General features: G+C 41.3%; 1 protein-coding gene across 3 annotated transcripts in view; it reads left to right on the forward strand.

Moving 5' to 3' along the window:
• DIRAS3 (DIRAS family GTPase 3) overlaps nt 1-12,786 on the forward strand; it is a 32,563-nt gene extending 19,777 nt beyond the window's left edge. Inside the window, exons 4-5 of one of the 3 annotated variants that reach the window (XM_082359269.1) lie at nt 5,450-5,537; nt 11,350-12,786. In XM_082359269.1, the coding sequence (XP_082215395.1) occupies nt 11,415-12,116 (702 nt within the window). In that variant the 5' untranslated portion in view covers nt 5,450-5,537; nt 11,350-11,414 and the 3' untranslated portion in view covers nt 12,117-12,786. Of the gene's footprint in view, nt 1-5,449; nt 5,538-10,255; nt 10,592-11,349 lie in introns of those variants that run through there. The other 2 variants (XM_082359268.1, XM_082359270.1) reach the window with 2 other exon arrangements.
• Nucleotides 12,787-13,041: the final 255 nt, after the last annotated feature.

A 13,041-nucleotide genomic window follows, 5' to 3' on the forward strand; every position in this document is an offset into this window, starting at 1 on the left:
GAAATCCATTTTAAATATAGTGGATTTATATCCATCTTTCCCTGGAGTTCTATTCAATAGTTCCAACTGAGTACTAGAAATAGTCTCCTGTGTGTCCCACAGGCATCTCTAATTCAACATATTCAAAATCATACTCAAAATTTTCCCCTCCAGTTTTGCTTTTCCTCTGTGTTTCTTTTTTCTTGTTGTTATCTCTTCTTCCTTTTTACCTTTTGACCCCCCTTCACTCATTCTGTTAGATTAGAGATGGGATGATGGATCAAGCAAGGTGCTAAAGAAGTAATTTCAAGCTTTCTTCTGTATCAGAATCACCTGAGGGCCTTGTTAAAATGCAGACCCCCAGGTATCACCCATAGATTCTCATTCTGTAGATGTGGGTTGTGTATTTTTTTTTAATTGAAAAAATTTGACATGTAGCATCTTGTAAGTTGGGTTGAGTATTTTTAACAAGCATCCCAGTTGATGCCAATTCAGGTGATCCTAGGACCTCAGGTTGAAAAGCACTCCAGGGCTCAGAAGAAGGCATCAGCCTTGGATGGAGAAAAGAGAAAATGCTGCAGGGTATGTGTGGGCTAGGGGCTGCTGGAGTTTTATCTGATGTCCTCCTTTCTTTATGAGGTAGGAGCTAATGTCTCTATGAACAAGGAGCTGTTTATAGCATCAGGGTGCTAGGAGAAAGCAGTCAGGCTGGGAATAGAAGTCATAGGAATGGGAGAAGATCCTTGCAGGGATAAAGGAAGAGAGTCTGAAGCAACACTGATCTTGGAAATCAAAACTGTAAAGAAGATACTATTTTCTGGTGAAGGATGGGGAACACAACTGCCATTAGTTGTCTACAGAGCTTAAAAGAGGGGAAGAACTCAGAAAGAAATGGAAAGAAAACAGATTCCCCAAATTATGATTGTGAGGGTCCTAAACATCACCACCTGTCTCTGCTAGAGAGGCAGCATGGTGTGAAATACACAAGTCCGAGAGGTAGCCAGAATTCCTAGCCTCTACCATGCAGTTAATCTCTCTATGCCTAGTCTCCTCATTTGTAAAATGGAGACAGTATTAGTTCCACTTCATGGACTCATAATAAAGTTCCAAATGAATAAACACATGTAATATATTAGGCTCATAGCAAAGACTCAAATGGATGTTAGCTTATTCACATTCCACAAGCAATACCCTGCTTGAATTTTACACACATAAGTCAATCTTACTTCAAACAGGGGTACTTTTGACCCCTTTTTACAGATGAAGAAACTGAATATAAAAGGAAAACAAGTTATTTGTCTAAGTCCAAAAAAGCGGTATGTGAGCAAACAGGAACTGGAGACCAGGTCTCCAAACTCCAGCTGCATTTTGAGTGTCTACTTGTTGCCAGGTATTGAGGAAGGTGCTTTTAACATGTCAGCACTTGCCATGTATTTCTTTATTATCAGTTGAGGATATTAAGGATAGAATTAAAGGCCAAATTATAAACAGGTGGTGGAACCACAGCTGGAGAGAAGCCAGCTGGCTCCAGAGCTGGGAACTCCTACAGTGACTTCTACCCCTCTTGATGGAAGCTACATTACCCCACACCATCCTGGTCACCTCTGAGAGCTACATGCCGGTGCTTACTAACATCTGTGAGGGAATCAGAGATAAATGAATCTCAGTTCCATCTGAGAAAAGCTCATAGCTTTGTGGAGTATAAAACAAGTTTATACAAAGCTATAATACAAGGTGAAAAGGTGCGTGGGAACTCAGAGGGAGGGATTCCCTCCAGCTGGATGTGCCATTTGGAGGTGAACCTAGAAGGAGGGCAGGATTGGGGCATGTGGATGAGGGAATGGGGTTGGAGGATGAACTGAATGGAGAAGCAGACGCAGGAACTCCCAGGAATATCCAGTTATTAAGCCAGTGTGTGCAGACTTGTGGAAGGTAAGATTTGAAAGGGAATCTGGGATCTGTTTGCAGGGAGCTGGAAATCTGAAGATAAATAGTTTGAACTTTAATTCTGTAGGCAACAGGGAGCCACAAGAGATGTGTTGTTTTTGGCTTTTTTGCAAATGCCTCTTTTTTTTTTTTTTTGTATATTTGTAATTTAATGATTTGTAATAAAATCACACTAATGTAAAGTTAAGTTTTCTTTTAGGTAAGTTACTAAATTTAGCTGGACTTCAGGTTTTTTTTGTTTTTTTTTTTTTTTTCACACACACACACTGTATTTTATTTTTACAAGAGATAAATAGACTGACACCAAGCATTGTTCATGGATGACCACAAAAAAAGCAACAATGATTGCAATTACCAAACACGAAACACACTCATACTATGTCATAATATTGACATTCAGTCCAGTAATCCTCCACTGTAACAAATGCCTCATTTTTTAAAATTAATGATTTTACTTTGAGATAACTGAAGACTGACATGCAATTGTAAGCAATAATACAGAGAGAGCCTGAGTAACTTAGTCTCCCTCGATGGTAATATCTTGCAAAACTGTAGTCAATATCACAACCAGGATGTTAACATTGATACAATCCACTGCTCTTATTCAGATTTCCCGTTTTACTTGTACTCATCTGTGTATGCAGTTAATGCTATGGAATTTTATCAAATGTATAGGTTTGCATATCTACAACAGTCAAGATACAGTACAGTTCCATCACCATGAGAATCTCTCCTGTTGCCCTTTTACAAGCATACCCACCTTCCTTCCATACCCCTTCCCTCATCTCTAAGCCCTATTACTAGCACCGTTTCTGTAATTTTATTTCAAGAATGTTTCATAAATGGAATCATAGTGTATACAACCTTTGGTGACTGGTTTGTTTTTCACTCACCATAATTCTCTTGAGATTCATTCAAATTGTAGCCTGTATCAATAATTCTCTCTCTCTTGCTCTCTCTTTTTTTTTTTGGAGTAGTATTCCATGATATGGATGTACCATAGGTTAACCATTCACCTGCTAAAGGATGGCTGGGTTGTTTTCAGTATTTTACTACTATGATTTAAGCTGCTGTAAATATTTGTGTACAAAATTCACACATAAAGTTGTGTGCACTTTGTGTGAACATAAGTTCATTTCTCTGGGATAAATACCCAGAGCTCTGGGTATGTATGTTTAGTAGTAGTAGGTATGTACGCTGGGTTGTATGTTTAGTTGCATCATTAATTTTATAACAAATGAATATATATATATAACTAATGTATATATATCATATATATTCTTTTTCAAATTCTCTTCTATTATAGGTTATTACAAGATATTGAATATAGATCCCTGTGCTATACAGTATGTCCTTGTTGTTTATCTACTTTATATGTAGTAGTGTGTACCTGTTAATTCAAAATTCCCAATTTATCCGTCCCTCCCCTTTCCCCTTTGGAAGCCATAAGTTTGTTTTCTATGTCTGTGAGTCTATTTCTGTTTTGTAAATAAATACATCTGTATCATTTTTTTTAAGATTCCATGTATAAGCGATATCATATGATATTTGTCTTTCTCTGTCTGACTTACTTCACTTAGTATGATAATCTCCAGGTCCATCCAGGTTGCTGCAAATGGCATTATTTCATTCTTTTTAATGGCTGAATAATATTCCACTGTCTCATTGTGCTTTTAATTTGCATTCCTCTAGTGGCTTATGATGTTAAAAAACTTTTCATATGGTTTTTTGTTCTTTGTATGTCTTCTTCAGTGAAATGTCTATTCATGTCTTTTGCCCATTTTCTAATTGGACTTTGTATTATTGAGTTTTGAGAGTTCTATATTTCTGGCATACTAGTCGTTTGCCAGAAATGTGGCCTGCAAATATAGCTCCCAGTGTATTCCTTCCCTTTCCATTAGTTTTACAAGGTCTTTCACAGAATAAAGGTTTTTAATTTTCCTTTTATTCATCAAATTTTCCTTTTATGGACTGTGCTAATGGCATCAAGTCTAAGAACTCTTTCCTTAGACTTAAATCCTGAAGATATTCTTTTCAAAAACACAATTTTGTATTTTTACATGTTATGTTTAAGTCCATTATCCATTTTAAGATAATTTTTATATAAGGTGTGAGATTTAAGTTGACTTTTTTGTTTGCTTGTTTGTTCTTGTCTATGGATATCCAATTGCTCTAGCACCATTTGTTGAAAGGACAACAACAATCCTTCCTGCATTGAATTGCTTTTGCACCTTTATCGAAAATCAGTTGGTTGTATTTGTGTAGGCCTACTCCTGGGTTCTCTGTTCTGTTCCATTGATCTATATGTCTATCCCTCCACCAATATGACACTTCCATGATTATTGTAGCCATATCGTAAGCCTTAATATCAAGAAGAGTGATTCTTTTCACTTTATTCCTCTTTCTCAAGAGTGTTTTAGCTATTCTAGATACTATGCCTTTTCATATAAATTTTAGGATAAACTTGTTTATGCCTACAAAATCCTTGCTGGGATTTTGACAAGAATTTCATTAAACCTATAGATCAGTTTGGAGAGAATTGACATCTTTACTAAGTTGTCTCCTAATCCATGAACACACTGTGTCTCTCCATCTATTTGGGTCTTCTTTGATTTCTTTTATTAGCGTTTTATAATTTTCAGCATTCAGACTATTTATGTGTTTTGTAAATTATACACAAAGTATTAACTTTTCTATAGAGTGATTGTAAATAATACTGTGTTTTTTTATTCTGGTTTCCATATATTCTGTTTTACTATATAAAATCATCCTTCTATTTTCAACCTACCTATGTCATTGAATGTGAAGTGAATTTCTTCTTACTTCAAACACCATACAGTTGGCTTGTGTTTCTTTTGTTTGTTTGTTTGTTTGTTTTATCCACCCTGCCAATCTGCCTTTTTAATTGGTGTATTTACACCATTTACATTTAAGGTGATTCTTGATATATATGAACTTAAGTATGCAATTTTATTATTTGTTTCCTGGTTTTCCTCTGTTTCTCTTTTATCACCTTCCTGTGGGTTACTGTAATGTTTTATAGGATTCTATTTTGATTTATTTTTAGTGTGTTTGAGTATATCTCTTTGTATAGAAAGTTATTGCTTTGGGTATTATAATATGCACATATGACATCATAATCTATTACCATTTGAGTGAAGTATGAAAACCTTACTTCTATTCAGGTCCCTTTGCCTTCCCCAATTTTTAATATCATTGCCTTGAGTATCAGGTGTTATAATTTTTGTTTTGATCATCGTGATTGTAAAAACTTATGAGAAGAAGGATTGTCTATCATATTTACCTCTACTTTTTCTTTTACCTATCTTGATATTCTACTTTCCTTTATGAAGTTCCAAATTATCTTTTCTTTTCTGTTTATAAAACTTCCTTTAGCCACTCTTTAAGGGTAGGTTTGTTAGCAACCAATTCTCTTAGTGTTTCTTCATCTGAACATGTCTTTTTTCATGAAGGACCATTTTGTTGAATATAGAATTTGCAGTTGACAGTTCTTTTCTTTCAGCACTTGAAAAATGTCATGCCATTTCCTTTGGCATCTGCGGTTTCAGATGAGATATCTGCCATCGTCTGAAATAATGTTCCTCTGACAGGTAATACATTGTTTATTTCTAGCTGCTTTCAAGAATTTTTCTTTGTGTTCAGTTTTCAGAATTCAATTATGTGTCTTGGCATGGATTTCCTTGGAATTATCCTGGTGGGGTTTGCTCAGCTTCTTGGAACTGTAAGTTTATGTCTTTCACCAAATTTGGGAGATTTTCAGCCATAATTTCTTCCCATACTCATTTAGATTTCTTTTCCTCTCCTTCTGGGACTCTGATGATACAAATGTTGGGATTTTGGTTACTGTACCACAGGTCCTTGAGACTCTGTTCATTTTTTTCCCCAGTCTATTTTCTCTCTATTGTTTATATTGAGTAAATTTTATTTCTTTATCCTCCCTCAAGTTCACTGATTCATCCAATGTCATCTCCATGATACTATCAAGACCATTCAGAAAATTTTAAAAATTTCTATTATTGTATTTTTCAGTTCCATAATTTCCATTTAGATCCTTTTTATACATTTTATTTCTTTGCTGAACGTTTTTTTAAATTTTATTTTATATTGGAGTATAGTTGATTAACAATGTTGTGATAGTTTCAGGTTTACAGCAAAGTGACTCAATTATACATATACATGTATCTATTCTTTTTCAAATTCTTTTCCCATTTAGGTTATTACAGAGTATTGAGCAGAGTTCCCTATGCTATACAGTAGGTCCTTATTGGTTATCTATTTTATTTTTTATTTTTAAAAATATTTATTTATTTATTTGTTTTAGGCTGTGTTGGGTCTCAATTGCTGCATGCGGGCTTTCTCTAGTTGCAGAAAGCGGGGGCTACTCTTTGTTGTGGTGTGCGGGCTTCTCATTGCAGTGGCTTCTCTTGTTGTGGAGTGCAGGCACAAGGTGCATGGGCTTCAGTAGTTGTGGCATGCAGGCTCAGTAGTTGTGGCTCATGGGCTCTAGAGTGCAGGCTCAGTAGTTGTGGCACACAGGCTTAGTTGTTCCACGTAAGTGGGATCTTCCCGGACCAGGGATCGAACCCGTGTCCCCTGCGTTGGCAGACGGATTCTTAACCACTGTGCCACCAGGGAAGTCCCTGGTTGTCTGTTTTAAATATAGCAGTGTGTACATGTCAATCCCAAACTCCCAGTCTATCCCTCCCCACCCCACCCTTCCCCTCGGTAACCATAAGTTCATTCTCTAAGTCTGTGAGTCTGTTTCTGTTTTGTAAATAAGTTCATTTAGTATCATTTTTTTTTAAGATTCCACATATAAGCGATATCATATGTTATTTGTCTTTCTCTGTCTGACTTACTTCACTTAGTATGATAATCTCCAGGTACATCCACGTTGCTGCAAATGGCATTCTTTCTTTCTTTTTAATGGCTGAGTAATATTCCATTGTATATATGTAGCATATCTTCCTTATCCATTCATCTGTTGATGGACATTTAGGTTACTTCCATGTCTTGGCTACTGTAAACAGTGCTGCAATGAACACTGGAGTGCATGTATCCTTTCAAACTATGTTTTTCTCCAGATATAAGCCCAGGAGTGGCATTGCTGGATCATACGCTAGCTCTATTTTTAGTTTCTTAAGGAACCTCCATACTGTTCTCCACAGTGGCTGTACCAATTTACATTCCCACCAACAGTGTAGGAGGGTGCCCTATTCTCCACACCCTCTCCAGCATTTACTGTTTGTAGACTTTTTGATGATGGCCAATCTGACTGGTGTGAGGTGATATCTCATTGTAGTTTTGATTTGCATTTCTCTAATAATTAGCGATGTTGAGCATCTTTTCATGTGCCCCTTGGCCATCTGTAAGTCTTCTTTGGAGAAATGTCTATTTAGGTCTTTGCTGAATGTTTTTATTTTTTTATTTGTTTCAAGAAAATTTGTAAGTGCCTGTTGAAGTATTCTTATGATGGCTGCTTTAAAGTCTTTGTCAGATAATTCCAACATCTGTTTCATCTCAGTGTTAGTTTCAATTAATTGTCTTTTCTCCCTGATATATCTCCAAACTGTGGATCCTAACTAGCCAATATTTGCTCCAGAACTCTGGTCTGGCCCATTCCTTTTTTTTTTTTTAATTTATTTTTATTGGAGTACAGTTGCTTTACAATGTAGTGTTACTTTCTGCTGTATGGCAAAGTGCATCAGTTATACATGTAGCAAGGGGGAAGAGGGGGTGGGATGTATTGGAAGATTGAGATTGACATATATCCACTACTATATATAAAATAGATAACTAACGAGAACCTACTGTAAAGCACAGGGAACTCTACTCAATGGCCCATTCCTTTGACACTTCTGGCCCACCACAGTGCTGGTTTCCTGGGCTAGGGCTCTTAAGGTGAGATATTTTATACTGGCTTTTGAGGTGCAAGACTCAGTTTGGATGTAGAAGCTATGGTTTCAAATTTTCATCATTCCTTGTGAGTTCTATTTATAATCTCTTAATTTCATCTCTCTGGCATGTGAAGGCTTTAGCTTTGGAATATATATTTCCACACCCCCTAGCTTTTTTCCTTCTTCTTCTTCCTCCTCCTCTCCTCCTCCTCCTCCACCTCCACCTTCTGCTTCTCATCTTCTTTTTGGGTGTTTCTTTGTTTTAAATGTCTTGCCTCCAGAGGCACCTTCATTCATCTTCCATATCAGTGTTTTCAGGAGCCTCTTTTCTTTTGCTTTTTTATGTTTAAAACATGTATTTTTAGTTTTTTGTGTGTTTTTTTACTGTAAAAAACAAATGTGCATTATAAAAATTGGAAAAATCTAAAAAGCAGTGGAGAAAAAGACACCCATACCCCACAAGGAACAGTTGTTTTCAAACAGAAGATGAGGTTGAGGGAGAGAAGAGTAAGCTTGGTCAGGAGTCGGGGCATGACGTGGCCTCTGAGGTTCAGTTTCCTCATCACCAAAACGAAGGGCTTGGCTAGATGGTCCTCAGGCCACTTCCAATGTTATGAATGACTTAGTGATGGGACATGACTGTCTTCAAATGGCTGAAAGGATATAAAGTTATCCAAGGGAGCAGATTGATCAATGCAGTTCCAGACTCCAGAAGATGAAACTAGAATCAGTGGGTGGAGTGACAGGTAAACTAAGAAAACTTCACTAATAATTAAAACTACCCCCCAATATAGAGGACAACTTGTCAAGCACCAAGTAGCCTGCTCTGGGGTAAACCGATGCCTGTCAGTTTCAGTTTCTGGAGCCTCTTTTCTAGTTTTTCTCATTTCTAAAGACTTTTTAGTTGCCCTAATTTCAACAGACAGAGTGATTCTTGTGGTTTAGGAGGAATGTGCAAAGATTTCATTAATGCTTAGAATTCTCACCCTACTTCCTCCCTGACCCAGGTTCTTCTATCAACTTATTTACCCCCAAACCTGCTATGTTTTCCAGACTGAAATCTGCTCTTCTTTGGATTAACTAAAAAGATCATTGCCACTTCCAAAAAAGTCACTCTTACAATGCTCAAAGACTACAGGATTATGTGTATACAGACTTCTGTATTACTATGTGAAGGTCAATAGCTGTCATTTATGTTACCTATTGCATTCTATATGCCTTCTAATTAGTCTTCAGGCAGTAGCTCCTTGAATCCTCCCCACAATTCTTTCTCACAGGTATCAGTTCCCCTTCTACAGAAAAGTAATTTCTCCAGGACCCCACAGCTCAAAGGCATATTAAGATGTACTCAAAAGAAGGAAAAGGGAAAAAACCCACAAACATTCTAAACCTAGTTTTCTGCCTCTAAAACGTGTGCTCTTGATCTCTACCTAACACGCATGAGCTTTTGGGTAAGAAAGAAAAGCTATAAACATGTTTTCACTAGTGAGTAAAATATAGTGTATCAGCTTAAAGACACAGAATGATAATACCAGAAAAAAAAGACTTGGAGTGAAGAGAACTAGGTTTGGGCCTAGGTTCATCATTTATGAGCCCTGTAGCCTTGAACAAGTAACTTTACCTGCTGCATTAGTTTTCTTTTGCTGTGTAACAAACTACCACAAATTTTGTGGCTTAAAACGACTCCCAACCGCAGAACCCACAATTCTGTAAGTAGGAAGTCTGGATGGGCTCAACTGGATTCTCTGCTTAATTAAGCCTAAAATCAAAGTGTTGGCGGTCTGATCTTATGCGCAGTTTGTAGAGAAGAATCTGCTTTCAAGTTCATTTAGGTTGTTGGGAAAATCCGGTTGCTAGCGCTGCGGTCCATGTTTTCTTATTGGCTGTCAGCCAGGGGTCGCTCTCTGCTCCTAGAAGGCTGCCCACATACCAGTCTCGATTCTCTTATGAGGTTTTTGTGATGATGACTAAATGAGACGTATTGTACACATAGTGATGATGGATGTGATAGCTGCTTAATGTCGCTGGGTGCAGAGGATACCCCTCAACCCTTAAACACAGCACATGTCTATACAACAGGAAATCCTATCAGGGGGCACGTTCCGAAGTCTCGTGTAACAGAAGAGACTTCTGTTGGTCTTCCCCTACAAAGACAGAAACTGGGTTTTGCGCTGGACAAATGTTTACTAAGTGAAGTGGACGAGATGCGGTGAAGTGTCTGGCACCAGTAGTGGGAAGAATTCTAACTGGCCATTCCGCAGTGAAAAGAAGGTGGCGAGGCTTGGGAAAGGCTAACCCCGCAGGGGGCAAAAGCACAGAAGTGGTGAGGAATGCAGTAGGTGAGAAATGCCTGCATCGCCAGCGCTGTAAGCAGAGCCCCCTCAATGGGCGGGCGCCTGTGAACGCAGGACCGCCTCCCACCCCCGCCCCCGCCCGGGCTGTGGGTACCCGTGTGGGGGACGCCGGGGGGACTGCGTGGGGGGCGCGTCTGGGCTCGGTCAGCCCCTCATAGCCCAATCCCCCCTCCGTGAGCCATGCAAGTGGAGTCTCCCAGCCTGCGCCCCCTGGCTCTGGCTAACCAGCCTCAGTCCCCCCGTTGGAGCATTTCGCCCCGAGCCTCCGAGCGCGCTGGTTGCCAGCTGCAGCTCGGAGCTTGGTTACGCAATTACTTGCCGCGGCTGCGACCGCGGCCAAAGCCCACCCCGGCAAGGAGTGAATTTGCCGCGAGGTTCCCGCCTCGGAAAGAGGTAAAAGCTATCTTCCGCCTTTTTTTTCGGGCACATGAACGCGCGGCGTAGCGGGCGAACCAGCCTGGGTTATCGTGGGGTGGAAACCGGTGGGTGCGTTGTCAGGGAAGCGGGTACCTGGGGACAGTTGCTGCAGGTAAGGGGTCTCTGTTAGCGCCACGAATCCTGGACTCTGTGGGCTCCCTGGGCGCCCCTCGCTGCCCCCGTGACCACACCCTGGATCGCGATGTCTGCAGCAACCTAACCTTGCCCGCAGTGATCGATCCATGTCAGAGACGCGCACAGTTTTTCATACCGAAGGAGGGAAGACAACAAGGGCTTATTTGGGGAAAATATGTTTGGTAACATCGCTCAGACGTGCGTGTTTTAAGGGTTGGCAAGCTGTCCATTACTGCGGCATTCTCTAGAGTGGAGTAATGTGGCGTGAAAAATAAAAATGAAATAAAAATGGGTGCGTAGCCACCGCGAAAGTAACAGTAAGGTATCATTGGAAGAGGTGCGGGGCGAGCCTGCCCTCCTCCCCGCCAGCATTGCCTTCCGTAGGTGCGTGGGGTGGGTGGCGGGCTCGCCGCAGAGGAGGGAGGAGGGAAGGGGGGGAGGAGGGTGGGGTTAGGGAGCGAGATGAGGCAGACACCCCTCCCACCTCCCCCGCCCCCAGTCCCCAGGGAGCGGCGGGCCAGGCAGGCGCTGCGACAAGACACCATTCCGGGTTAGACTCCCATCGCTCACTCTTCCTCTCTTTCTCTCTTCCTGCCTAGGCTTCCCTCACTGCTGGCCGAGTGCCAGAGAAGGTGTGCACGCATCTCCCCGCCAATACCCAACCATGGGCAACTCCTGCTTTGGCCTCAAGGAACGGCTGATGAAGCGGCTGCGGCCTCTGCCTACCGTGATCGTCATCCGTACCTGCCTGCCCCAGAGGAGGAGCAGAGATTTCCGCGTGGTGGTGCTCGGCTCGGCCGGCGTGGGCAAGAGCGCGCTGGTGCAGAGGTGGGTGCGCGGCAACTTCCGTGAGGCGTATCTGCCGACCATCGAAGATACCTACCGCCAGGCGCTGGGCTGCAGCCACAAGGCGGGCGCGCTGCACATCACCGACACCACCGGCGGCCGCCGCTACCGGGGCCTGCAGCGCCTCGCCATTGCCAGGGGTCACGCCTTCATCCTGGTCTACTCCGTCACCAAGAAGCAAACCCTGGAGGAGCTGAAGCCCCTCTATGAGCTGATCCGCCAACTCAAAGGCAACAACCCGCAAAAGTGCCCCATCATCCTGGTGGGCAACAAGTGCGATGAGAGCCACCGGGAGGTGAGCGAGAAGGAAGGTGCCGCCTACGCGTCGGAGTGGAATTGCGCCTTCTTGGAGACCTCCGCCAAGATGAATATCAATGTGCAGGAGCTGTTCCAGATGCTGATCAACTTCGAGAAGAAGCCCGCCGCCGCCGCCGCCGCCGCCGGCGCCCAGCCTCCCCAGAAGAAATCCCAGATCCCCAAGACCGCCGAGAAGCTGCTGGGCAAGTGCATCATCATGTGAACCCTGAGCCTTAAGGAGCCCGACCCTCTTCTCCTTCAGTGTGCTGAAAACATGGACCGACCCCATTGTGCTCTGTCACCTGTACATGACTGACTTTTGTGCTGTGGTTTGGGTTGTAACAATTAAATGTCAATAAATGTCCCTTGTGAGTTAGTAACTTTTCTTTTCCCCAGGCAAGAGAACTCGAATTGTTAAAATATGGACATTGGAGGAGGAGAGGAAAAAGGAACAGGATGCATTTTAAAGGATGGGACTTGGACGGACTTTAGAGATTAATGTTTAAGAAAGAGAATGGAAATAGCAAAATGAATTGAAAGATGTCACTGCCCTTCTTGTAATCCTATTATTGTGTATTACTCTTAAACATTTCAAGTCCTGTAAATGTCTGATCATATCTTCCCATTGTGTATTTAATTGTTAAGAGAGATGTTTTTGCAACAAAATCTCTGACAGATGACTGTGAGACAGAGATACTAAACATGATAAATAAATGAATGTTCTATAGTTGAGCATTGAGTGTGGGAGCAGAGAAAATTGTGATAGTGGAACTTGCTTACTAAATATATGCCAATTGTTTCCTAAGTCATTTAAAAATGTTTGAGTATTCTACACTTCAGTTTAAAAAAATTGTAACAGTTCCGTGACTTAATAAAGCTTTTCCTGCATGCAATCAGCTGTAATAATTTCTTTTTCACTGAACAACAACAAAAATCACCCATTGCATTATCCATTACCCATTGCCAGTCACATCTGGAGAAGATTTCTAATAAGAATTTTTCACACTGATGCCCCTGCCCTCTTGAAATTAGCCAGTGGCGGGGGAGCGGGGGTGCTGGTTCATGGGTCCCCGCAATGCAGAGCTGGTCTGTATCCATCACCACTCCTGGACTGACATCCAGAACTCCAGGCATCTTTGAAGAGGTTG

This window comes from Balaenoptera borealis, assembly GCF_965194805.1.
Source record: "Balaenoptera borealis genome assembly, chromosome: 1".
Lineage (NCBI taxonomy): Eukaryota > Metazoa > Chordata > Mammalia > Artiodactyla > Balaenopteridae > Balaenoptera > Balaenoptera borealis.